The 26,122-nt window shown below is 39.3% G+C and overlaps 1 protein-coding gene across 1 annotated transcript; it reads left to right on the forward strand.

The window, feature by feature from the left end:
• The first annotated feature begins 391 nt into the window (after positions 1–391).
• dgat1b (diacylglycerol O-acyltransferase 1b) lies at positions 392–26,122 on the forward strand. The gene is made up of 17 exons (XM_008277051.1): positions 392–742; positions 2,483–2,570; positions 4,706–4,746; positions 5,309–5,394; positions 11,365–11,417; positions 11,952–12,057; positions 17,342–17,470; positions 18,267–18,335; positions 18,418–18,521; positions 19,693–19,731; positions 19,878–19,919; positions 20,014–20,058; positions 20,275–20,387; positions 20,777–20,842; positions 22,620–22,707; positions 22,790–22,852; positions 24,194–26,122. The coding sequence occupies exons 1-17, from the start codon at positions 495–497 to the stop codon at positions 24,335–24,337; spliced, it is 1,524 nt and encodes a 507-aa protein (XP_008275273.1). The 5' UTR covers positions 392–494; the 3' UTR covers positions 24,338–26,122.

The following is a 26,122-nucleotide window of genomic DNA, read 5'->3' on the forward strand; positions in this document are numbered from 1 at the left end:
GTCCTTCCCCCATTCTTCTCCCCCACTTTCCTGTGTTTCTCTCAACTGAACTCTCACAAAAAGGCCAAAAAATACTTTAAAAAATGGGTGTGTGGATGAATAATTTTGGGCCTGACAGGTGCGTTACAGGTACACATCTGCATTATCCTCTGTGCATTATGCTTTTAATTCAGCCATATATCCCCATTAGATTCTGTGCATTACGCTCTGGTGCAGGCTGGAGCCCAGTTAAAGCCTCTTCTCTGAGCAGAGCAGGTGACTCACCTGTCAGGTATAAAGGTCTCTTTATGTGTCGTCGTGAACTCACTCCTACTTTTCTGTCAACTCTCCTGAAATACGAGCTTCTGGGCGTTTTTTTTGTTGTGCAGCCACTTCACTTCCCTCTTTGCTCCACCGCTGTGTGAGTGTGTCAGCAGCAGCAACAGGCATGTTTTCATCCACAGTCAGCGGCTCCAGCTGACGTGTGCGTGGCTCACAGTTCCTCTCCGGTCATCATGGGTGACTGGGACCCGGCCGGTGGAGCCGCGACTCGCCGGAGAAGAGCGACCCTGACAGCTTCGAGAACCGCCAGTCTGCAGCCGGCGAACGGGAGGTCTCCGGCGGCGTGCGACATCTCAGCGACCGCCGAGAGTAGCGCAAACGATGGGCAGAGACGACGGGAGCGCTCGGTGGAGACGGTCCGGTCCAAAGCGAGGGGCGACAAGAAGAAACAGCGCAGGAACGACCTGGGCGACAGGATGAGGTGAGGCAGCCTGAGTTAGCTAAAGTTAGCTAAAGTTGGCTAAAGTTAGTGAATGTCAAACAGTGGGATGCTAACGGCTAACGTTACTTTAAGCTAGTTCAGTTACTGTACTCAGGGGCAGAAGTAACGTTAGCTTGAGCTAAAGACAGATGGTGAATAAAATCTGTTTATTTAGTCTCTGTTGTCACCCATTCATTCACATTTACACCCTTAACTTAGCATTTAACCAGCGTGGCTACACCAGGAATATGTGCTAAAATGTGAATTATTGGATTACCAGGGGCGCAGCGAAAGGGAGCCCCGTTATCAAAGGAGGGCTTTTCATCTCAAATTATTATAACAACTGCTGCTTCAATTTTCCTGCGAGTTTTAAAGCATAAAATGTGAATATTTCTAAAGATGTCTGTGAAATTTCAGCTTGATATGTCAAATACTTTTTGAGATTAAGTGTATTTAAAAAAAAAATCAACATACTTCCAATGTGTTTTGTTGCACATTGAGGGCAATACCTGAGGAACTGCCCAGGGTAAAAGTCTGACATGTTCACTGTTATTTCAGATCATTTCATTTTCTAATATTCTGCAATGTTGGAGTAGTAGATTGAATAATCTCTGAGTATGGGTGAGTTGAAATATGAATTTGAAAAATTGAAGCTGTCATGAAAAGTGCCATCCTCCAGCTCACATGAACAACAACAGAATTCAGCTGGTGGTATTTTCTGAACAAAATGTAGAAATAATACAAAACAAAACTTTTTTCACCTTAACTTTCACAAATGATTGATCGGATATGACACGTTGCACAAGTAGAAAAGACCTCTGGAGTTTGAAAATGGTTCTTAAAATTTAACTTTTATAAAATGTGTGTTTTGCACCTTGTCCTCTAGCAACACATGTCAGCAGATCAGTGTCTTAACTTGTAGAAAATACAATTGCAAGAAAGAATATGAGGACTGTTTGTGTGTTTGGGAGAGAAATAATGATTTTTCCCTGAGACCTAAGAAGTACTGGCACATTTGTGTCCCTGTTTTCCACAACTAAAGACTCGTTCTCAGTTGTTTTGCTCCAATAATAGCTTTTCTTTAAGCTGCTCAGGTCCGGTCTGTAGAACCTGTTTGGTGTTTACAGCTGTGCCTGTTTGTTGTGGCCAGTAAGGGATGTGAATTAAACCAAAGCTTTTAAAAACAACACCTTTAGTTATATCAGGTCACTTTATTTCCTGTATTCTGATCAGTTTTAATGCCCCAATTTGGGCCTTTTCTCTAATAATTTATGGTAGAAATGTCTTTATTCTTGTAAAGCGAGACACACTTCAGGCATCAGTCGAGAGTTTAGATTACAATGGAATACAATAACTTCAACTTTGAACTCTTTTCTTTCATATTATCCCTGATGAGACAACACACATACAGACCTGATTTACTCACCTGTCCTATTTTATGTCTTTTGTTTGAGGAAATGAAATATTTAAATGTGCATGTGGCACCTTTTCAAGTCAGATTAAAGAATCTTTACTAATGTATAAACCCCCTAGACTTTGATATCCCAAGTTTAAAACGTTCTGCACATTCAGAACATATCCTGTCTTTTCATACGCTGAACAGAGGAGACACAACAGACACGTTTTTCTTCTTTTTCTGATAGTCATCATTTGATTTGCAACCGATGAGCCAAATAAACAAATTAGTGTAACTTAAAACTCACTGTTTCACCCGTTTACTTATCTGCTTTATATCTGTAGCTGTCACAAGACCCAGGAGTCGCTTCTGACTTCAACCAGCGGCTACAATAACTACAGAGGAGTTCTCAACTGGTGTGTGGTGATGCTGGTAAGAAACACACACACACACAGAAACCTGTACACATTAGAAGTAGACTGATATGTTGTTTATTTTTTTTCCCGAAACCTCATCTTGATAGCTTTTTTTTAGTAATCAAAGAAACCAATAATTATATTTGAAACTGATTTACATTTGCACTGAAAATGAAAATGTTTGAGGTACACAAACTCCAACAGAAAGTTTATTGAAATGTTTTTGTTTATTTGTCTTTTAAATGTGTTTAATGAAAAGAGAATTCTTCAAGATTTAGCATTCAGTGTTGTTCTGCTATTACTCTGTCTGGTATGTACCTTGGTTTTGGAGACACGGTTCTTATTTTTTAACAGATTCTGACCATGTCTCTGTTTAAAAACTCTGACGATACAGCTTCAACTGGCAGCACGTACTAAAAAAAACATAACATTTACAAAAGTAGTTCAAAATAAATATTGTTTCAAATATGTTAAAAATAATGAAATACATTTCCATTACATTTCAGCATTTAGAAGATGTTGTGTTTAATGTACTTGTATTCAAAAAGTAGCAAACTTTAGCTGGTGTTTGTTTATTAAAAAAGGGCTTTAACCTCTCAAGACCTGGCGTCTACATCTGTGGACATCTCAGTTTTGCGTATATTGCCACAGTAGTTATGTATTATTATTATTATTGTTATTATTGTTATTATTATAGTTTTATTCATTTTTTTCATTTTATGTTTTTTACTTCTTAAAATATTTTTGTAAATCTATTTTTTATTTTCTTTCTATTTAAATTTTTTATTTCTCTTTGCTATTTGATCAGATCAAACAGCAAAGAGAAATAATAATAATAAAAAAAAAGCATATCAAACAAGAGCTCGGGTCTTAAGAGGTTAAGGGCGGCCATGACTCGCTGACTGAAATGCAGAGATGAAGGATTTTTGTAACGCCGTTTGATTCCTTCCTGCATGTGTTTTAAACTAGTGTTTGAAGTGACATTATCACTGCTTTAAAAGCAGCTGCGGCGTTTGTCACCACTTTTCTGAATTGCTCGCAAGAAGCTGCTTAAAAGGCACGAGAAGCTGGGTTTGCACCACATTTACATCTTTTTTTTACGCTCAACGATGCCGACGTGTAGCTTTCGTCCGATCCACCGGTCTTTGTCCAACACAGTTGGAACTGTAGTGTTCCCAAACAGCAGATCTGAATGATGGTGGACTGTGTTTAAGCTCTGGTTGGTGTGCGTTGGCCATAAGTAACATTTTGCGATGTGTAAGAACAACTTTGCTGAAGTTGCAATGGAGGAATATGGTCGTGTCCAATTGGGTTCTGCACACACACACACACACAAAAAAAAGAAAAGTTGCTGTGGCTGCATTCGTATGGTAAACATGTGCTGAACCGAAACCCCCATGCTGAAAATTTGTGGTGCAGATACATGCACTGTTGCACCGCTGGCTGTCTGTAGGTGGAACATTGCTTGAGGCCACAAAGTGATGACTACAGATGGAGAGAGTGGTGCATTTTATCAGTAATTGGTTAAAAAATAATCAGAAAAACGCTGAAAATGGCATCTGATGTTGGTCCAGGCTGTTACTGGGTGGATCGCTATTCAAAACGAATGCTGGTGTACAGTAAAATAATATATTTGTCGTGTTTGTGTTGAGCTCAGCACCTCTCGCAGCTCTTCCTCGTCTGTGTTTGGGAAGAAGCGGCTGAATGCGAGAGAAGAGGGGAGAGGATGAGGCTTCTGTTAATCCACTCTTTGAACACGAATCGCTGTGTTCATCATAGGAGGTTTTCCTTCATTCTGGCTGAACTTCTGTCCCACTCCCAGGCCCGGAGCCTTTGTGTTCGGTAATGAGATATTACAATCCATTTAGAGAGAGCAAGGGTGAGGAGGAGAGATAAGGAGCACGATGGCGAGAAGAAAAAAAAAAATGGGATGAGGGGAGGAAGAAGACGGGATGCAGGGAGAGGAAGGAGAGAGAGGAGAGACAGAAGGAGAGAGAAAACCAGAGAGGAGGAGAGGAGTGATACGGAAGTTAATTCAATTACAACAGAAGAAATGACAATGACGAAGGAAACCTGAGTAAGAACAGAGGACGAGGGAGTGTTTTTGTGCAACAAATAGACTTTGCATTTACCCTGTGCTTTTTATTACAGGTGCTGAGTAATGCTCGCCTCTTCTTAGAAAACCTCTTAAGGTGAGTGTGTGTTCGAGAAACAACAAAAGCACCAAATCACTCAACTTTCTTTCTGCTCTAACAGAATTGTTTCACTAATGCTTAAATGGTTTTTGTTGCTCTGGTTTGAAAATAGAGCTTTCTCATCCTTTTGATATTTGAGCCAATTTCAGGAGCCATTTAAAGATCTCCTCTGGTGAAAAGTCTATTATTTTATCTTGTCAACACGTCCATTTGGTGTTTTTTTTTATATGCTGGAAGACACATCGTGACTGGAGTAAGCCGTCAAAGCCATGGGAGAACATTTCCTTTTTGTGTTCTTCAGACTCAGTCTCCAGTTGGGTCATGTAGAGCTGAATTATTGCAGTATTACAACTTGCCATCAGGCTGTTTTCCCACTGCATTAGCTGGTGGCCTGTTGCAGGTTTTGGGGTAAAAACAAAAAGACAAAAAAGTCCACATTCCAAGATAAGTGTAGGTTAAACTCAATAAACCAAATGCTTTTATTCCTCTGCTGCATTTACACATTAACCAGAATAATGCTTGTTTATCTGCCGTTTCATGTTGTTTGTTTGTTTATCAGGTACGGTGTTCTGGTGGACCCCGTTCAGGTGGTTTCCTTGTTTCTGAATGATCCCTACAGCTGGCCAGCAGCATGCCTGGTGATTGGTAGGTAACCCTTTTTGGAACAAGTGGGACAGAATACATGACCTAAACATAATGCTAATAATTCTAAGTACCGTAATTTTTCAGACTATTGAGTGAATGTAAGCCACGGCCACCAACTTTAAAAAGAAAAAAAATGTGTACATATATAGGACCTACTTGTCTATAAGCTGCAGGTGTCCACGTTGTAACATGAGATATTTACAAAGAAAGATTTTTTTTAAAACTTTTAATTAAATACGAACCAGTAACATACACTAATACGTAAATGCTTTTTCCTGAACAGTGCCTGTAACACGGCTGGTTAGAAAAATAAAAACTACAGCAGCCTACCAGGAAAAGTCATTGATCGCTATCTTCATCTTCCTCCTGCACTAAAACCACTAAAGTCGTCTTCTTCAGTGTCGGAATTGAACATCCTCAGAATGACTTCGTCACACACTTCCTCCTTTCGTTGTTGCTCTCAATGTCACTTTCGTCTCGAGGCAAATTCGTAAAACTCATAAAAATCCATAATTTAGCCGCTTCGTTGTTTAAGCCGCAGTGTTCAAAGCGTGTGAAATATAGTCCGGAAATTAGTGGACTTAAAAACTAACGTGAAAATCTTGAACTGAGACCAGAAAAACATCCCAACTAGCAGCAGAGGATCGACGGAAGTATGAGCACCAACTACCAATATGTCTCACGATAGAACATTAAACTGGTAATGTCTGTTAATACTGTAAGTTAGGCATTTCAAGTGACATAAGCTTGGATGAAATTGGACAGTACAATAAGCGATGTATAATAATGCCCTAATAAACAGAAGACTAAATGTAAACTAAACATAAACTGTGCCTCTGATCCATCCTGTCTCCATGGCGGGGATCATTTCTAACTTCACATATCAGCAGGTATCTAATAAAGTCAGAGAAAAAACTCCTGGAAGTTACAGTGTTTTATCCAATCCTGAATTGCATTTATTCTTGTTAATCCAACCTACAAACTCTGCAAAGTCTTATTTTTGCAGACATTTCAGTTTGCAATGGATGTGAAACTGTAGAGTGAAGTGAATGAGAAAGGTGTTTTATTGTTTTTGGCTACAAAATGTGTCTTTTGTAAATTTTATGGACCAACATTGGTGCTTAAATGTAAAGAAAACTGTTCCTTGAATCACTTTACGCCACTCAAAATACATGGTTTGTGCATATCTATCTGTTATTGAGATGGTATGCACGCTGACTTCCAGGGTGCTCATTCAGACGTGAAGGTGACACGTGTGATTAACGAAAATGAGTGTCTGAAACCGAGCAGGAACACTTGAGGGACACATGTGGACATTGTATGGAAACACAATCCGTCCAAACATTCAGGTTATGAGGCAAACTAGCTGAGTGTAGCCTGTGTGATCAGCCTCATTTAAAACGGTCCTCGCTTTAAGGCACTCACAGGTGCATGCTGTACTCCAGTTTTTTTTTTTTTTTCAGTATTTATTTTTATGGTATATTGCAGTGGAAGTCTGCAGTGGTGCAGCTTGCAGTGTCTCTAGAGGGACAATCACCTGCCCTATATACTGCACACTAGTACTCTACTGAAGAGAGAAGGGGAGCAACAGAGAGAGGAACAAGAGGGGGGTGTGCAGGGGAAGCGTTTAATGGAAGAGAAAATTAAGTGAGCCAATGTGTAGATAGAGGCTCGGTGAGGAAGGAGGGCTGAAAGGGAGCCGAAGGAAAGTGCTGCATTGACACAGGGCGAGGAAAGGGGGAGGCAGAAATAGATGGAGTTAAGGTAAACGACTGCACAGGCGACGGGTAGGAGACAGGTGAGAATGGGAGTCTGTTTACAGTAGCATGAGCAGTAAAGCGGCTCATTCCCAGAGGGCATTCAGAGAGTCGCCGCGGCAGCAGCTCACACACAAACACCCCCCGACGCTGAATAAATGAGGAGTCGCACGGCCCGCGAGCAAAGTGGGTGAAGTTTGGGAAGGCCGAGCCGAGAAACTTTCACGTTTAGCGAAGTGACCGATGGGTTTTACCGCATCCAGAAGATCTCCCAAAAACAGCGAGCCGATAGATGCTTGAAAGGCTGATGGGCGCGTAAATGGAGTCGTTTGTTCCAGTTTGGTGCAGTTTAGCTGCTGTTTGTCGAAGATGCTCAACAGGCCTTTTTTTTTTACCAGAAGAGATAAAAACGGCTTTAGCAGCAGCTTGGTGTGTGTTTTTTCTGAGGTCTCTACGGTTTGTTGAGTTTCTAAGATTCGTGCTGCTGTCTAGGGCTGCACAGATAATCCATTTTAAACAAACAAACAAAAAAATTGAATGTTTCCATCAGTTATTTAAGAAAGTGAGGATTTAATATATGTAGAGTGAAAAATATCAAACCTTTTTTGTTTTTATTGTGATAGTTTTGGCTAATATATATAAAAAAATTGAATATTTCCTAATATCAGTCAACAAAAAAAAAGGATTTATGACACAGAAACTTTTGAAAAGTCTGTTCATTTATACATTCCACGCTCCTTTACCATTAATTACTGCATCAGTGCTGTGTGGCTTGGAGTTTAAACTGTTGTGTCAGTGGTTTTCACAAGTTTGCTCCATCATCCTTCAATTTTTCAGATGGATATTAAGATTTAATTTTCAACATATTTGTTTTTAAGCCAAGCTGCAGCTCAGTATTCACCGTGGAACATGTGACGCAGCATTATCACATGAAATAGCACGACTGACGGTCGCACAAGGACAACGGCAGACGCAACACTTTAGACAACTGCATGGTTTAAAATTCAGATTTTAGATTGATTTGATTGTTGTTAGTCAGTGACGCTTTTGCTGGTGTTTACTGTAGTAATAACATTACATGTTGTAAACCTATGACACGCTGAATATTGAACTAAAGCTTGTTTTAAATCAAATTACAATAAATGTCAAAAATATTGCCATGAGATATTTTCTCCAAATTGCCCTAATTGTTCTTTGGTCTGGCTGATCTTGTAAAGTAAAATATTCTTAAATAGTTAAAATATGTTCACCATTTGGTTCAATGGAAAACAACCATGCTGTTAAGATCTGTGTGAATATTTTACGTTTCCTCCAGGTTGTGTTGGAACTGAGCGGCAGAATGTTTAGAAATGACACTTCATAATGTTTCTCGATACCATACTTTGCATATTCTCTGAAAACATGGCTTGTCTCTGAGTGAAAAGCCACTTTAGTTAAAATAATTACTGAGAAAATTGCAGATAGTTGTTTTTTCTGGCTCTATGATATTCGCTTTTTTTTTCTGATGTGCATTTAACGGTGAGATAAAATTTGCCTAAATACAGAATCTGATGTAACCATAATGAGCTTTTTAACTGAAGCCTGGTGAAGTGTACTTTAATAACTCGCCAATTGAAATTGTTTTGGCTTGTGCGTGATAAGCTTGCTTTATAGACAGAACTGTGATTATTATCACATGAGAAAGAGCTTTTGCCTGCAGCGCATTTCTTCCATCTTAGCATCTTCATGTCTCCAGCTTGTAAACCACCAAACCAGAAACAAGCACGTGACCGAAACGCTAAACCGATCGATCGAAACCGCACCGATCGAAACGTCTGACGGTTTACTCACCGTTTCGCTCTGGATTAGATGGAGTGACGCGCTGATGGACGATTAGAGGCTTAAAATGGAACAATTGCTGCAGTTATGTGTCACCAGTGTTGCTCAGTCTGGTCTAGTGAGGGTAGTAAAGAATCTACATACCAGTGATGTTTTTAAGTTAATTCAGCATCCTGTTGACTGTCTCTCCTACGGGACGGAAAGAAAAGATGCTCCAACCAGAATATATATTAATATCAATATGATTTTGAAGACTTTAATACGTCCCAAAAGTAGTTCTTGTTTTATATAATCCTGGATTATATTGTCAATATGAAGCAACTTCTGTTTTTATTTCCTTTTCTAAAGATTCATCTGCATTCTATAAAGCTCTGTATTGAATATAAGATGACATTGGTGTTTTGTTTTTTTAACTTCATAACATGATTTAATTTTAAATACTATGAGGAAAAAAAACCATCTTTTTACCCCTCTGAACTCCAAGCAGTTAGTGTTCAGTTTATTCATTTATTTTACAATTGGTGTAATTTTGGTTATTAAAAAAAATAAAACTGGATTTTTTGGGGGTTCAGAGGCTTTAGTGACATCCACATTGCTTAATCGAACTCGTTAGAAGAGAAGCAGTGGGTCTCAAGACAGATAAAAGGACAGGGAAAAACACAAACTGTGATAGAATTTAAATTCCTATGGGATTTGTGTTGTATTGTTGTGAATGTGGGTGTGCAGGCACATGCACACCCACATTCTTGCCCAGTCAGTCATCTGTCTAGCAGTTGGTGTGTGCTGTGAAACACATATGCTCCGTTATTGCTGGCTCATTTCGTTCATCAGATGTTGCTGTTTAATCATGTGAGAGTGTCGGTGTTGCGAGAGAGCAGGATTTAGCTAAAAAAAAAAAAATGCAGGGCCAAAACTGGAAACCAGCAACACACAGGCAACTGTCATTTAAGCTGTGTTGAGTAACATTTATTTGATTTATTTTTATCCACCTTACAGCACCAGCATTGGTCCAGAAGCATCACAGAGAGCAAAATTACAGTTTAATGTTCTTCCATAGCTTCACATCTATTGAAAAACTGAAATTGCAATAAGATTTTAACATAGCTGCGGTTAAGGCAGAGTCTGTAACAGGTCAGATTAATGAGAATCAACATAAATAAATAAATAAATGTAATTTAGGTTGACAAAAAGTTACCAGGAGCTGAAGTTTAGTTTGTTGCTTGCAGCTGTTTAGGAGTCTTTTCTCTGAGTTTATTAAATACATGCAGCATCAGGATCCGTATCGGTAGATACATGATTGCATTTACGCCCTTTTAACAACAGGAGCAGCTTTATTAACTGCTTATAATCATAAATGATCCCTGACATGGAGACAGGATGGATCAGGATCTAACAGCAGGTCACACTGTAAACTTTTCTTCACCTCAGACAGGTGAGCTTCAGTCTATCAACTGCAGGTAAATCATTTGTTGCATAGCGGTCGCTCTCAGGTTGGTGCAAATTAGTAGTTAACATATTATCACACATGGACAGAATTTACCGTAATTTCCGTACTACTGAGTGCACCTGATTATAGGCTGCCCAACTTTAAAAAGAAAACAAGCTTTGTACATATATCGGCCGCACTTGTCTATAAGGTGTCCACGTTGTAACATGAGATGTTTACAAAGAAATATATTTTTTTTTAACTCTTAATTAAATACGAACCGGTAACATACACAACTACGTAAATGCTTTTTTCCGAACAGTGCCTGTAACACGACTGGTTAAGAAAATAGAAACTACAGTATCCTACTAGGAGAAGTCATTGATCACTATCGTCATCTTCCTCCTGCACTAAAACCACTAAAGTCGTCTTCTTCAGTGTCGGAGTTGAACAGCCTCAGAATTACTTCGTCACACGCTTCCTCAGTCTCTCTTTTGTTGTCGTTCTCAATGGCACTTTTGTTTTGAGGCAAATTCGGATAAAAATCCATAAATTAGCCGCATCATTGTTCAAGCCACAGTGTTCAAAGCGTGTGGAAAAAAATAGCGGCTTATAGTCCGGAATTTACGGTAAATCAGATATCAAGGAAAAAAAATAGGCTAATAGACATTTTTAACATTTAATAATCTACTGTTGGTTTAGATTTGGTCTTTTTTTTTTATTAGTGTGTGATTGTGCATTAATCATCACTTGATGAAGCCACGAGGAACATTAATGTGAAAGTGTGCCGTCACTTTAACAGACTGATAAAGCAGCAATAATACATATCATAATAGTTCTGCAAAGTGCTATCGTTGTGTCTTTTGTATATAGATGCAAAATGTCTTCAGTTCTTGATCTTGCCAGTGAAAATACAGAAGAAAAAAAATGTACCAGCTAGACTGACATCAGTCTGTCCTTGTGTTTCAGTGTCCAACGTGTTCATCGTGGCGTCCCTGTACACAGAAAGGCAGCTATCGAAGGTGAGTGTGAACACCCCGCTTGCACTTTAAACTCAGAGCTGCTGCGGATTTTAACCGGACTGTTGAATTCAAAGCACTTTTGGCAATTCTCCAGAGGGATTATTTTTCTAAAACTGCTCTCTAAAAACTGACTGACTAGCTGACCCTCCCCGGTTGCATCTGCAAAATGTTAAATAGTAAAAAAAAAAAAACGAGGAATTAGTTTCACCATCTGCATTTAGGGCATATTCAGTTATGCTCTGTCTGTTTGTCATGAATATGGAACATCATGAGCTTTTTTTTTTTTTTCACTGAAACTTAACTAGGCCAGCAATACTTAAAATGTGTTCTGTTCAAAAGCAGACTAAACAAATGCTCAACATTTCTCTGTATTCTCGTCAGTTGTTTCAGAAATGGGTCAAAAATAAATGACTTACAGTGAAAGTCTGCAAGCGAAATGAAAGGCAGTTTGTCTGGTTGAAAATGGGACGGCACACTGTTCTGAAGATTTGACGTCAAAACTCCTGCTGTCCCTCTGTGCTTCTCTCCACCCAGGGCTCGTTCAGTGAACTTGTGGGATTTCTGGTCCATTGCATCAACTTTGCAACTATGCTAACATTCCCCGCTGCAGTGGTCCTGTTGGTTCCCTCTGTGACCCCAGGTAAAGCCGTTTCTCTATGCACAACCAAGACAAATAGTTAGCTAAAACTGCAGTATCTATTATCCGTTCGTCGGTAGTTTACAGCGTGCGTGTGACATAGAAAATCATGTAAGTGTAATAAAGATTAAGAGGACATTCGTGTCCTTGCCCTTCACAGAAACAGCGAATCGGTTTGATAGTGCAGTAAAAGACAGCCTCTTATACGGAGTCATAATTGGAGTCGGTTAGTGGTAATGGACCAGTTGGTCATGACTGGATTGGTTCCAGCTGGCTCTGAGGAGAGGAGAGGAGAGAAGAGGAGAGGAGTGAGGGAGGACAGAGGAAAGGAAAGGACAAGACCGGAGTGGAGGGGAGAGGAGAGATGCCAGAGTGGGTGTGGTTTGCGGCGCAGGGTCGTCCAAGGGTCGCCTTCTTCTGTCTTTATCAGGCTGCCTGACAGAAACCGTGGCTGCCGTCCACAAACCACACGGCTCACCCATGACGAACTGGGAATACTGTACATGACGCACAACTACACAATATCGCCTAAAAAAAATGCTGCGACAGGCACTCCAAATATTAAAGTTGCATGCACAAACATCTCAGTTTTCCTAAAAGGCTGAAATATAGAATCCCTCTTTCCCTGTTTAGTTGTGAAAAGTGAGTTTTTTCCTTTGGTAGGACAAACGCACAACACATCACGTTACCAGGAAAATACTGTTTACACCTCACCAAGTTGAGTAATAGCTCAATATTTAGGAAAAATTACCGTAAATTCCGGACTATAAGCCGCTACTTTTGCAACACGCTTCGAACACTGCGGCTTTAACAATGATGCGGCTAATTTATGGATTTTTATGAATTTGTCTCGAGACGAAAGTGACATTGAGAGCGACAACGAAAGAGAGACGGAGGAAGTGTGTGACAAAGTAATTTTGAGGCGGCTCAGTTCCGACACTGAAAAAGACGGCTTTAGTGGTTTTAGTGCAGGAAGAAGATGAAGATAGCGATCAATGACTTTTCCTGGTAGGCTACTGTATTTTTTTATTTTCTTAACCAGCCGTGTTACAGGCACTGTTCAGAAAAAAGCATTTATGTGTTTGTGTATGTTACCGGTACGTCTTTAATTAAAAGTTTAAAAATCTTTCTTTGTAAACATCTCATGTTACAACATGGACACCTGCAGCTTATAGACAAGTGCAGCTTGTATTCAGGTGCGCTCAATAGTCTGAAAATTCTAGTAGTTCAAGAAAAGATATTTAAATACCAACTGAGGTATGTCAAGCTTTATTACTCATCATTAAAACTAGTGGTACGTTTTTTTGTAAAATGCTAGAATGAATTTGTTCCGACCACAAAAACGTAACATTTGTTCATGCATTGTAAAATCATTTTGCAACTCTAGTATATTATCTAGATTAGAAGTTAAACTCTGAACTCAAAGTTCAAAGGACTCAAAAAAGATTCCTTTCTTTACATATTTCTTGTACAAAAATCCAGTTTGCTCCGCATAAACAAGGCCTGCAGTTCAGCCTAATACAGTATTTGTCATGTGACTGTCGGCCACAGCTGACTCATTCAGGGTTTATCGAATAAGCTGAGAAGTGCCGAATGTTTTGTTTTTTACCGAATCTCTTCACTGTTAACAGTTTACTTTTGTAGAATTTTTAAATGATCCATATCGAATAAAGTAGTTTTAATTAAATATCACAACTTTAAGCTTAGATTTGATTAATTTTCTCTAAAAAAAAAAACCCCACCATATCGCACATAATAAGTTCATTGATGATCACTTGATTAATTTGCAGGACAGGAAACGTAACTGTCAAGTATTACTTTAGCAACATAGAAAATGTATTGTAGAAAATGAGGTACTTCTGATCTTAAAGTAATAAAATATGCACACTTCTGGAGTAATTCTAGTTACGCAGCTTTTACTGAATCAAATCAAGTTTAACCTTAGGTTACCAAAGTGCTGAACAATATATTGGACAAGAAGCAACAAAAATATGTGCAAAAAGCGAGACAGAAAACAGGATAAAACGTATTACCTCAATAAATATACGACACTGAAATACTAAGACTGCTAAGGCCAACCAAAAGCCATTAAAGTTTTGTACATCTTGAACATTTTCTTTAAAAATGTCAACAGAGGAGCACCATTGGATTAAAAGAGGAAGCTCTTCCAACGATAACCCACTGACCTCGATGGTGCAACAAAAAACTAAAGAACCAGCTTTCATGTTGTGGTTCAAGTAAAATCTTAAACCTCTGCCGGAGTTACACATTTTTCACCTTCGCATGTAATGAACTTTAAAATATTTCACCGTCAAGGTCACATTTGTCACTTAACCCACAAAATTTTCCACAGTGGGAGCAGTTCATGTCATTAGCGTGATATATTTAGCTCCGATTGTTGGCACAGCATCAGTGCTTTACTGCTCAAGGTTTAGTCGGTGAACCTTTAACTTCTCCTGAATGTGGAAAGACACACGATGAGTTTTATGTGTGAGCTTGTGTTTACTTAGTCTGACAAAAAAGAATGGTTTCAGGTATTTGCTTCCTCTCCATTTCGGTTTATCCTCCTCTCCTCTCCTCTCTCATCTGTTCTCTCTCTGGGAGGCGAACAAGTAAAGGACTCGTCCATCTGTCTGTCTGTTGTCGTCTCTGCGCTGCTGTTCACACAGGAAGGGCGACGACAGAGGGCAGGTGTGTGCTTGCACAGATATACAGTATGTTTGTGTTTCAGCTGGTATGACTCATGCTGTGGGGACATCCGGCAAGACTCCATAACGTAAATCATGAAATTTTACAGCGAGGACGAAGGGGAAGGGTTTTGATTACCTAAGCAGTGGTTGTGGTTACGATAAGAATCCAGGAAGCGATTGCAAGCCAGCGTAAAGTCCTCCTTATGTCGGTGTGTGGGTGGGTGTGTATGTAAAGGCAACTATTGCTTAATGTAGTGGAGTTTAAAGTGACAGCACTCTGACAGACAGGTCTTGCAACTATAAGACTAAAAAGAAGGAGGTATGACTGTTGTAGCTGGAGGCGCTCAAATTCTGTCGGCGTCCCTTTAAAGTGTGCAGTTATGTCTTTGTATTGACTTGTGAGAGTAACAGTTGAACTCTGTCAGTGTTCTTCAGATGATAAAGTGCATTTTAATTTGTTTTTAATGTGAGGCTCAATACTGAGTTCTGAGTCTATGGTGGCTCCAAGGGTTTTCCGTGGTTGACATGGGTTTAATGCCATCGTTTGTGGGTTTCTTTCTCTCGGTTTCAGGACTAGACGTTGAGACTTCAGTTTTGTCCTGATTGGGCTGCAGGAAATTCTCTGCCATCCATAACTCAATTTCTAAAATACAGTTAAAGCTCAAGGTCATCAGGAAACTATTGATGTAAAGCTGTGTGTCATCAGCATAGCGATGGAAGTTAATGCCAGCTTTAACCAGCCAATGTTTTTTTAACCTCACTTCATTGTAACAAATGTATTTCTTCCACTGCAACACAGTCCAACTTGTTTCAGCGTCTCAGAGTACATCAACACCGCAGTAGAAAACACACAAATGAACTATTCAGAGTCCAGGCTCTTTACATCCATTAACTTCTCTCCTACTCCCTGTGCTCACATGTGCTGCATTTTATTACAGCCGAATCCCCAATAAAGCTGCTCTCATTTACATATTTTTCTATTTCTGTTATCAGACAACAGAAAAGCTGACTGGAATATGGCTCATTTAGACGACATGTAAACCAGCAGTCACTTCTAAGCTGCTGCTGAGCACCACTAAACTCTTGATTTTATAACTGCAAAATCACTAAACATGTGCGTCAATGACGGAGGCTGTGAATTTGGCCAGAATTTAAAGCTTCTACCAAAGACATACAGTATGTAAAAATAAAATGTACTTAACTGCAATGATCACTTTGCTTTTTTTTTTTTTTTTGCAGGTAAATGAATCATCGGATTAGTCAGTCGAAAAATAGCCTCATCCCTGATGACATTTTCAAGTGGCAGGATATAAAAGTTTAAAAGTGTAGGACCTAGAACTGAACCTTGAGGAACACCGTCACCGTGATTAATTTTGTTGCTTTAGGTGAACATTTGTTAGTGTTTTACGAAAAATTCTCTCAAAACAAACAGTTAAAAATGAAATCACAAGGTTGGTGGTATGATCCTCAGCTCCTCCACTGACTGAGAAACACATTGTAAAGCACTTTGTAGAAGCTAACTAAGGTTAAAATGTGCTGTACAAGGTGACATCCTAGATCTGAGCTTAAATTGTTGTTTATATTGGTCATGTTGGAAAGAAAGGTGTCTTGAATAGGAGTCTAAATAAGTGTCATTTTGTCTGATGCAGCCAAACCAGGCATTTCTTGCTTTGGAAAAAGTTTTTTTTTTCCATTCCTGAGCACTTCACACTACTAAAAAAGGACACTTCCCTCTCTGCATTTAACCTGTGACTCACTTCCAGAGTATGCTCTCAGAAGAAAACAGGATAGCTGATGGGTTAAACTTCATGGTTTTGGTGGGAACTTGTGCAGAACTGGTTCGCCTGGCATGTTTTCCCGCTCGAGCTCTTTGTGTGTTTCCTACGATCGCTATCTGCAGCGGCCATCTTGGAGACAATCTAGCTGTTTAGGAGCCACACTGAGCCAGAGAGACAGATGGTTAATGGATAAGATCTGCTGTGGTTTGATGCCAGGTGTGCTGACCTCCTCCTCACCCTGCTGGCGCAACAGACACTTTTGGTTTGTGTGTTTCCTCCCGTTCATATATGAACGTGATCCCTTTTTCTGTCAAGCATATGGTGACTATTGATAAAGTCCTGGTGGACAAACGGCTCAGCTGCTGTGTGAGTGTGTGCACAATTCTACACAATTTTCAAAATGTGTTTATTAATCTCCCTTGTAATCAGTTCTAATTTATTGGCGAGTAAACATGAACACAGTTTTATGACTGTGTAGTGACGTCCTTGGCATAGTTAGACTTCGCTGAGATGATTTATTTTGCTCGGATTGTTTTGCTGTTTGTTCAAGATCAAATGACGACCTCTTGTTCTCTTTTTTTCCTTTTTGTTTTCCTCTCTGCTCTTTCGTCTGCTTTCATTCTGTTCCTGTCTTCCTCCCACCGTCCATCCTCCATCTCACACTTTCTTTCTTTTTTTTCTCCATCTATACCTTTTTTTTCTTCACCTTTCCCTTTTTCCCTTCTCTCCTCCCTGCTTACATTTTATTCCTTTGCAGCTTTGTCCACATCACATGGTTAACCATCACCTTTTTTTCCCCCCCTTCTCTCTCCCCGTCAGTCGGAGGTGCTTTCGTGCTCGGTACTTACACGATTCTCTTCCTGAAGCTCTACTCCTACAAGGACGTCAACTTGTGGTGCCGGGAGCTGAGCACCATCAAGGCCAAGAAACTGGCTCGGTCGCTGTCATGTAAGTTTGCACACAGTATATAGACTCATGTTATGACTTGAATAGAACTGTATCGACAGCATGTCATATTGGCTGTTCTATGTGAGTGTCTTTACATTTCTTTGAAAGGGATGTTGCTTATGCTATTGCAGTGACATCTACTGGCTGACACCTGACACTGCAGCTCTCAGAAAGAGTATTCAGCTGAAGGCAAAACTATTAATCGCCATACCACTGAGTTTATATTTGACCAGGAGGTTTCTGACGGCTGGAAATGACATAACCAACTGAAAGAAGATAGTCAGACATTGGGTTACAAGTGTTATTGTTGAATTTTTATTTATTTTATAACTAAAAATGTAATGTTTATAACTTATTCTCATTGCTACTCAGCAATTGGTTCCAAAAAGCCTTTATTTGCCATGACATCACTTCATTTTTATGCATAGAATCTGCATTTTCTCAACTATTTGCACCATTTTTAAGGGGTATGAATCATTTTGTACATGACATTGTTCGTAAAAGTGTGAAAAAAAACCCATAGAAATAGTTCATATTTATCATTAACATCTCTGTCTTTATGTCATTTCCAGCCAGAAGAAACCCATCAGTCAAATATTAATTCATTATAGATCAAAGTTTTGGGTTACGCTGTCTAAGTTTCACAAAGCAGGATACAGAAACTCACCGTGGTCTATGGAAAGTCCCTAATAAGTACCAGAAAAGTCTAATATTCCATTAAACTTATCGTATATTGCATTGTCATTGTGTGCTGGTGGACATGTGTTTGTATATAAACGCTGGATGTTTGCTGCAGGTCCGTCGCCACACACCTTAAATGGAGGCGAACTCAAGGTGTGCTATCCTGGAAACCTCACCATCAGAGGTACACCAGTGCATCTTACTGTTTGTTTGAGGCTGAGTTAGTCTCATGTTCTGACCAACTAACCTCCTCTCCGTCTCTGCAGATATGTACTACTTTGTCTTCGCTCCAACTCTTTGCTACGAGCTCAACTTCCCGCGCTCTCCCAAAATTCGCATGAGCTTCCTGCTGAGGAGACTGTTTGAGATGGTGAGGAAATATCTAACGTCAGGTCCTGCCAGAAAGGTTACCGTAGCAGCTTGTTCAGGTTATCACAGAAAAACGGGACCTGTGGCTCTGATAATAACGGGCATCTTAGGAGAGTTTCCTAAAATCATTTACTGGAAAAATCTTTTCAAGCATCTTCCATGCAAGTCTGCTGACACCGCTACAAAGAATATAGCATTTATTATCAGTGATTGTGATCACAGTTTTGATTTGTTTTTGGTTTTTTAAAAGAGTAATTTTGCTTATTTAACATTTTGAATCCCAAAACCCAGGTTTGCAAGACTTGTTATCTTTAAAAATTTTGAAAGTTACACTATTTATCAGAGCAAGAAACTTTAAAAACAGAAAGAATAAGATTCAACTTAAATCATCACCTGTGATGTGCGGTATTGTTGCTTTTTATCAAGATGAATTTATCCTGCATGTTTCATTTTACAGTTTACATGGAGCAGAGAAATGACAAGAATAGAAGCTAATTAGAGATTCATAGATAAACATAAAACACTTGAACACTGAAGTAAATGCAGCATGGCTCAAAAATAGTATACAGAGGAGCAAGTTGTTGGAAGATACATTCAGCATGGTGAAATATGTTTCTGGAGCTGATGTGTAGAGTAAAGTGAAAAATAGGCCAATTTTAATGGTTGTAAAATATCCATTGTATGCAGGGTTGTCATTTTGGTACTTTGTAACACATGTGGGCTTTTAAATAAATGTTCTACATGTTAATTCCATTTTTTTTTTCCAGTTGTAAAATGAAAACATCTGAGACATTTTTGATTTACAGGATTATAACGGTGTTACACTGCACAGGAGACATATTTAAGTTCTCTCTACTTCTAGCGATGGTTGTGCTGTTTCTATAGAGGTGTAGGACTTTATGTTGCAGTGAAAAATGAGCCCACATTGAGTTAAAATGTAGCAGACAGTCGCTCAAAAACTAGCGTGAGTTTAAATCGTACAGTCGCTTTTGCAAAGTTGTTGAGATCTGGGCTCTTACTGACAACAAAGTAAGCAGTCATGCAAAAAGAATGTCTCTAAATAGTATAGGTCCCTTATTCTCTGTTGATCTTAATAGTTAATAATAAGTGATGACAGTTTATTTTTCTCAAATCGTGTCGCTCACTCTGTGAATATGTGTCTTTCTCCTCAGCTGTTCTTCATCCAGCTGTTGGTTGGTCTCACTCAACAGGTACCATCTGAAGCTTGGTGCTTCATATTTGAATACCATCATTTGTATTGATGCTAACATGGAATAACTGTTATAGACACCAAATAATTTCCACTTTACATGTCTGAAAGTGTCCTCACACTGATTTGTTCTTCTCTGTTCATCAGTGGATGATTCCCATCATTCAAAGCTCCATGAAACCACTAGAAGTAAGAAAATGACGGTAAACCCAATGCTGCAGATTTAAATTGCTTTTTATTGTGTATTTGTAATATTATTGGCCTCTCTTCTCCTCTCCACCAGGACATGGATCTGTCCAGGATGACCGAGAGACTCCTGCGATTAGCTGTGAGTTCCAACAAAACCTTTAAAGCTTGTTGATTATGTTACTATAGCATGATTCATTCATTGGAGTTGTCCACTGCTACACAATTACTATTACAGTAAATAAATGCATCTATAACTCAGTGACTCTCCTGAAACTGTGGAGACACATTCGAGCGTTTTTCAGCAGCGGATTCCAGTTTTTGTGTGTTTTATTCTGGTTCACGTGGATCTCTGCAGGTTCCCAATCACTTGCTGTGGCTCATATTTTTCTACTGGTTCTTCCACTCGTCGATGAACTTCACCGCCGAGCTGCTGCGCTTCGGAGACCGACAGTTTTACAAGGACTGGTGGTACGTTTGTGTGTTGTGGTGTCTGCATTGTTTGTGAATTTTGTGGTTTCATGCGGTCTGCAGAGCTCAGAGCAGCTGCATGAGTGAGTTTATACATTTTTGCTAAATTGCTAACATATTTGTTTAGGTGAGAATAAGAGTTTGGAAGGTTCTAAAAGTTGAAACGCTTTTGCGAATGTAGTAACACGTATATTATTCTGATATTAGTGAACCAGTTTCCCTCAGTTTACTGTAGAATAATTACTATTCTTTCCTCTTTTTCTGCATGACAACAAAGATTTTAGACTTTTTTTTCCCCCTGTTCATCAATATTGATCAAACTGCATTAAATCAATTATTCAGAGACTGTAACGCTTCACTGCTCTTATTCACCGACTTTTCTCTTTCAGGAATTCGGAGACGGTGACATATTTCTGGCAGAACTGGAACATCCCCGTTCACAAGTGGTGTCTACGGTGAATTATCTGCACACTGAGACACTAGAAGGGAGCGATGAAATTTACAGGACTCAACACGGTGATAGATTTGATATGGGACGTAACCCGCTGAACCCTTCCCGAGCAGTTTCTGGGTGTTTTCTCCTCACTGTGATCTGCAATATAAAGTCCCTCACCTCTGTAGAAACAGAACAGACATGAGTAGAAGTAGAGAGAACTCAGAAATGTTTTTTGTGTTTTATTACAAAGTTAAATTATTCAGAGCCATAAAAAAAAAAAGAAATTTCTTTGATTTAATTTAGAAAAAAATCAATTAATGTACAATTAATTGATATCACTATTTTTCTAAATGCCGACAGATATTACCAGTACTGAAAAAAAAAAAAAATTGCTCAATATGATTTTCAAAAACAGAAAACTCAATTTTTCTAGATTTTTAGAAAACTTTTTTTGTTGTCGTTTGCTTGAGATAATATGAATCAAACTGAAGCTGAGTGGATTTGACTCAGTAGAAATGACAAAAATAGAGACAACTTAAGTTTGATTGATATTGTCTCAGGAAGCTGATGGAAAAATGGATTTCCTGAAGGTTTGTGAAGATGGAGTTATCTGTTTTTGCAAATGAACTCTTCATATACTCTTACATGTTTAACCTCTACATACAAGCTTTCACACTATTCTGCACATCAGCTCTAGATAAATGTTTCCCCATGCACCATTTCACCATTTTAAGCCATGCTGTGGTTATTTTATAATCAAATATGTTTTATTTTGCTCTCGGTCTCCACTGTTATGTCCTCTCTGCTCTGTGTAAACACAGTTTTGCCCAACAGTCTCTGAATGGCCGTTGGTCACAGCTGAGTCACTTTTTTCATACTTTTTTTCTTTTTTTTTACATGATTTGGTGCAAACAGTTTGTTTTGCTAAATTCTTATTGGAGACATGTAAAATACAGCAATTTTAACAAAATATCATGAATTTAAGTTTAGCTTTTTGCTTAATTTTTCCGACAGAAGAGCGTGTCACATATAAACTATCAGAAAGTTAAAAGTCTTTGTTCTGCTTTAACAGTTTCTGGCTCTGATTAAAGGTGGAGTCTTGGCATTTTTTGTCTTTCAAAGCTGCATGCAGGTGTTGGGGTTTAGAAGGTCAAGCAAGTAACACTGGTGTATTTGGGAAAATGGATTCATCTGTCTGTGAATGAATAATTCATATTATGATGTCATAGTGATTTCTACATACACTAACACAGCAACAGGGACAAATATATTGAAGTAATATTGGGGAAAACAGTGAATACGATGCTAGTTTAGCAGTTATAGGCCTTTATTTGTGTCAGAGAGGAAGAATTAAAGCACATAAGATACAGAAGTCATTATTAGAGAGACAAATTTTGTTCTTAAAACATTTCTGCAGTCTTTATGAGTGTTGCTCTAACCAACTATGTGTAAGCAAATTAAGAAACATTACAAGTAGGAGTCAAATTCTTTGAGGTGTACATATACTGGCCTGCTGATTCTTATGCTTATTTGTCTTTGTACATGTCACTTTTGCACATATTTTATTTGAACTCTGCAGTTTGGTGTCAGTCTTCTGTTTCTATCGTACAGTGAACTTAAGGTTTTCTTTGTGAAGCTCTTTAGAGAAGCTAGAAGCTCTAAAAATACATCCTGTTGTGTCAGTCCACACGTGGCCAAATAGAAGAATCTTAAATGTTTTGTCCATCACCTGTCCACCTGTCCATCCACCTACATATTCACTGACTTCAACATTTGTCCCTCTGTCCGTCTTGCAGCCACTTTTACAAGCCGCTGCTGAGGAGAGGATTCAGCAAGATCATCAGCCAATCAGCTGTCTTCTTCTTGTCGGCTTTTTTTCACGAGGTAAGAGCAGAAAGCAAAAGCAGCTCCACATAGAACATGTTGGTCACATGATATTAATGATGCTCGTCTGTCTCTCTGTCAGTACTTGGTGAGCGTTCCTCTCAGGATGTTCAGACTTTGGGCTTTTACGGGCATGATGGCACAGGTGAGACCCGACACTGATGAGAAACTTACAAATCATGCACTGTATTGGGATGCATATCTATACATTTTCATTGTAAACTGTATAATTTGCATTGTCAGGCAGGTACAAATAGAAATTCTTGGTAGTGTTTGAAAAGGTTATATATATAAGTAGGTGCATGTAGATTTTGAAGTGTGTGACATTTACTCATTTGTGTAGCTCAGTCGGACCAAAAGTCAAACTAAAGATGTCCCTTTCGACTGCCGTGGGACATTTTAAACCCTTTGAACCCCAAAAAAAGTCGTCTGGCAGGTTTGAAATGCATGTTTCATTTAAAAATTACAAAATTACAGCACCTATCAGAGCCAGAAACTGTAAAATAGAAAGAATTGTCCGATTTTGAGCTTACCAATGGTCCTTGAACTATAACTTGCAGTTCCAAAAATAAGCTTAACGTTGTGATATTTCATCAAAATCCCTTCAATCTACATGTCTCATTGATATATATATGAAAAAAATGAGCCACTTCAACAAGATCTTTACTAATTCTGCATACAATTCAGCAACTGGAAAGCCAAAAGTCTTGCGACAAATGAGACTTTTAGGTTGAAGACACCAAGAGGAAAATAAAACAAACTTAAGCAATAAAATAAATGCAGCATGACTCGAAAACAGACGACTTGTTGGGGAGAATTCTAGTTCAGAGTAGTGTAAAATTCACCTAGCTTTGCAGAAACCGTATAAATGTCGATGGTAAAAGATCTTTAGCTTGTGGAGCCACGATTTTTTCTTGTGTCAGTGACAACTGTGGGCAATTTGAGGAAAACGTCGCACTTGATTATTACAGTTTTCTTTCAGTTAATGTAAAATATAGGCCATTTTTTATTATTTCTGTGATTTATGGCATTCCAGCTGTGTTAAACTGCACAGAAGACCTTTCCGACTTCTCTCTCCTCCTAGTCCTGGTTGTTCTGTTTCCGTAGAGCTGCAGGGCTTTTGTGTTGGAGTGAAAAATGAGCCCACAGCGAGTAAAAACACTGAGAAACAGTTTGGGATCCAGAGGGTTAAAAGGTGTTGTCTGGCCTCGGCTCTGGTATCATTAACTTAACGAATGACCTCATTAGCGCAGCAGGGGATATCTGATGCATCATGGGAAATAAGCCAGGACAATAGGCGGCGTAAAGGCCTCTCTCTTGTTTGCTGTCTTTGTAGGTTTCATATTCATTAAAGTGTGCTGAGTCACAAAACACAGACAACAGAAATCAGAGGCACACAAACACTGTAATTAGTCATTACCGACACAATCACCCACTGTGTTTATGCAATTACATTTTTTTTTTCTCTTTTTCACCGACTCATCAGCTTCCATTAGCCTGGTTCGTCGGCCGCTTCCTGCGCGGTAACTACGGCAACGCTGCGGTGTGGATGTCCCTCATCATCGGCCAGCCGTTCGCCGTGCTGATGTACGTCCACGATTACTACGTCCTGCACTACAGGGAGGAATAGCTCACACCGAGGTTCCGTCTCACTTCTCTTTTGTCTTTCTCGCACAAACAATCACGAGTTTCCACACAGAGCAGGTACCAGATATCGTCCTCGACGAGTCAGGACGAGCTAATCGCATCGTTACGAGTTTACATTTGAAACCTCCACCGTTGTGTCTTCCTGCTGGGATTCCTTACAAAGAAGCAAACAGAAATAAGAATCTTGAAACACTACTGTAACGTAGAGGGGAAGGCGATGAACACCCGATCAGCCACAGCGTTAAAACTCCCGACAGATTATCTCATGGCAGCTGAAATGCGGTACGTGAAGCAGCAAGTCAGTTCTTTGATTTGTTCGAAGAAGCAAAAATGGGCAGCTGGGGGCATTCAGACGGGACCATGGAGTGATGGAAGGAGGTGGCATCCAAAGTAGTTGTCGGATCACTCGCTAATTTAAAATGCCAAATAAACGCCTCATGTGGTGGCAACAGAGCACCTGCGTTCGGTCGCTATCATCCTTTATGTAGCCGTAATATTTTCATACAACTGATGTTTTTGCTTTTTGTAGCATCTCTTGCTTTTTGCTTTTTGGAGTCTGCACGTCAACAAATTTTGTCTTGTGATTAAAGTAGAAAAATAAGGGTGCCCCTATAGCTCACCTAGTTGAGCGGGCGACCCATGATCAGGGGCTAGAGTTCCCCGACACAGCGCTCATGGGTTCAAATCCCACTCATGACCCCTTCACCTGCAGGTCTCTCCCCATTCTCCTCCCCTCGTCTCTCTAATGCACTAAATAAAGACAAAAGCCCGAAAAATAAAATCCAAGAATCAAAGTAAACAACGTTCTATGAGGCAGATTTCTCTTGTAGAATATTAACAGGAAGTTTTCTTCTCATATCAAGCAGCTAAAAAAAGTTGTAGCAGGATGTTTTTGAGTAACTTGCCGTTTTTCCACATTGCACTTCTGCATATCGATGCCTGAGTGATACGTATCTTTGACATCTAAACAATGTCACACACCACCTACCTACCAATCCATCAATCGAGAACATAAATGAGCAGCTAGTCTGTTTACACCTGTACCTTCTCTAAAACTGTCTTCCTCCTTTGAGGTTTCTTCAGGAAACATTTGTGTTTTTACTTCTATAACGTTCCCCTTTTGATCAAACTGACCTGCTCCATATCAGGAAGGTGGTTTTAATGTTGTGGCTGATCAACGTATTATGCAGCATTTTGCTCAGGTTGTTGTTTTTCATTCCGGCGTCTTGTTAATACCTTTTAGTTGAGTCGATGACTTACTGTATTTGCGAGAACATCAGCATGCAGGGTTGTGTTGCCTTTCCTACGCTTGTCTCTAGCTGTGTGCATGGACGCTATAATCACTGAGTTTCATCACACGTTAATTTGACAACATGGTACAAGTTTTAGTAGAGATTTGGGATCCACTTTGTTCCGTCCTTTGTTTTTTGTTCTGAGCCAAAGGGGCCTTGATCTGTCTGGTTTCGCTGTTCGGTGGAGGTGGAGCACCACTAGAAGAAATGAATGTAAGCTGATAGGACTTTATTTTGTTACTATGATCACTTTGTCAGTCGTCAACAGGCCAGAGTTACTGTTTGTCTACGTTTTTTACCTGAAGTGCCATTACAGTGCAGCTCAGTTGCTTTTACACAGTTTGTGTATTGAACAAAAGCTATGCAAAATCAATAGATTAGTGTGTTACTGTCTTATTGGACCACTGCCGCGTGCAAGTGTGTAATAATATGAATGCAATGTTTGTGTCTCAAAATAAAAGATTATTTTGCTTCAA

Source organism: Stegastes partitus, unplaced genomic scaffold (genome assembly GCF_000690725.1).
Source record: "Stegastes partitus isolate 25-593 unplaced genomic scaffold, Stegastes_partitus-1.0.2 Scaffold88, whole genome shotgun sequence".
NCBI classification, from domain to species: Eukaryota; Metazoa; Chordata; class Actinopteri; family Pomacentridae; genus Stegastes; species Stegastes partitus.

Bases quoted from the DNA above. Each gene is read 5' to 3' on its own strand.
- dgat1b (XM_008277051.1), top strand. From the start codon at position 495: ATGGGTGACTGGGACCCGGCCGGTGGAGCCGCGACTCGCCGGAGAAGA. The intron at 20,059-20,274 runs GTGAGTTCCAAC...GGATCTCTGCAG, and splicing joins AGAGACTCCTGCGATTAGCT to GTTCCCAATCACTTGCTGTG. The intron at 20,388-20,776 runs GTACGTTTGTGT...TTTCTCTTTCAG, and splicing joins CAGTTTTACAAGGACTGGTG to GAATTCGGAGACGGTGACAT.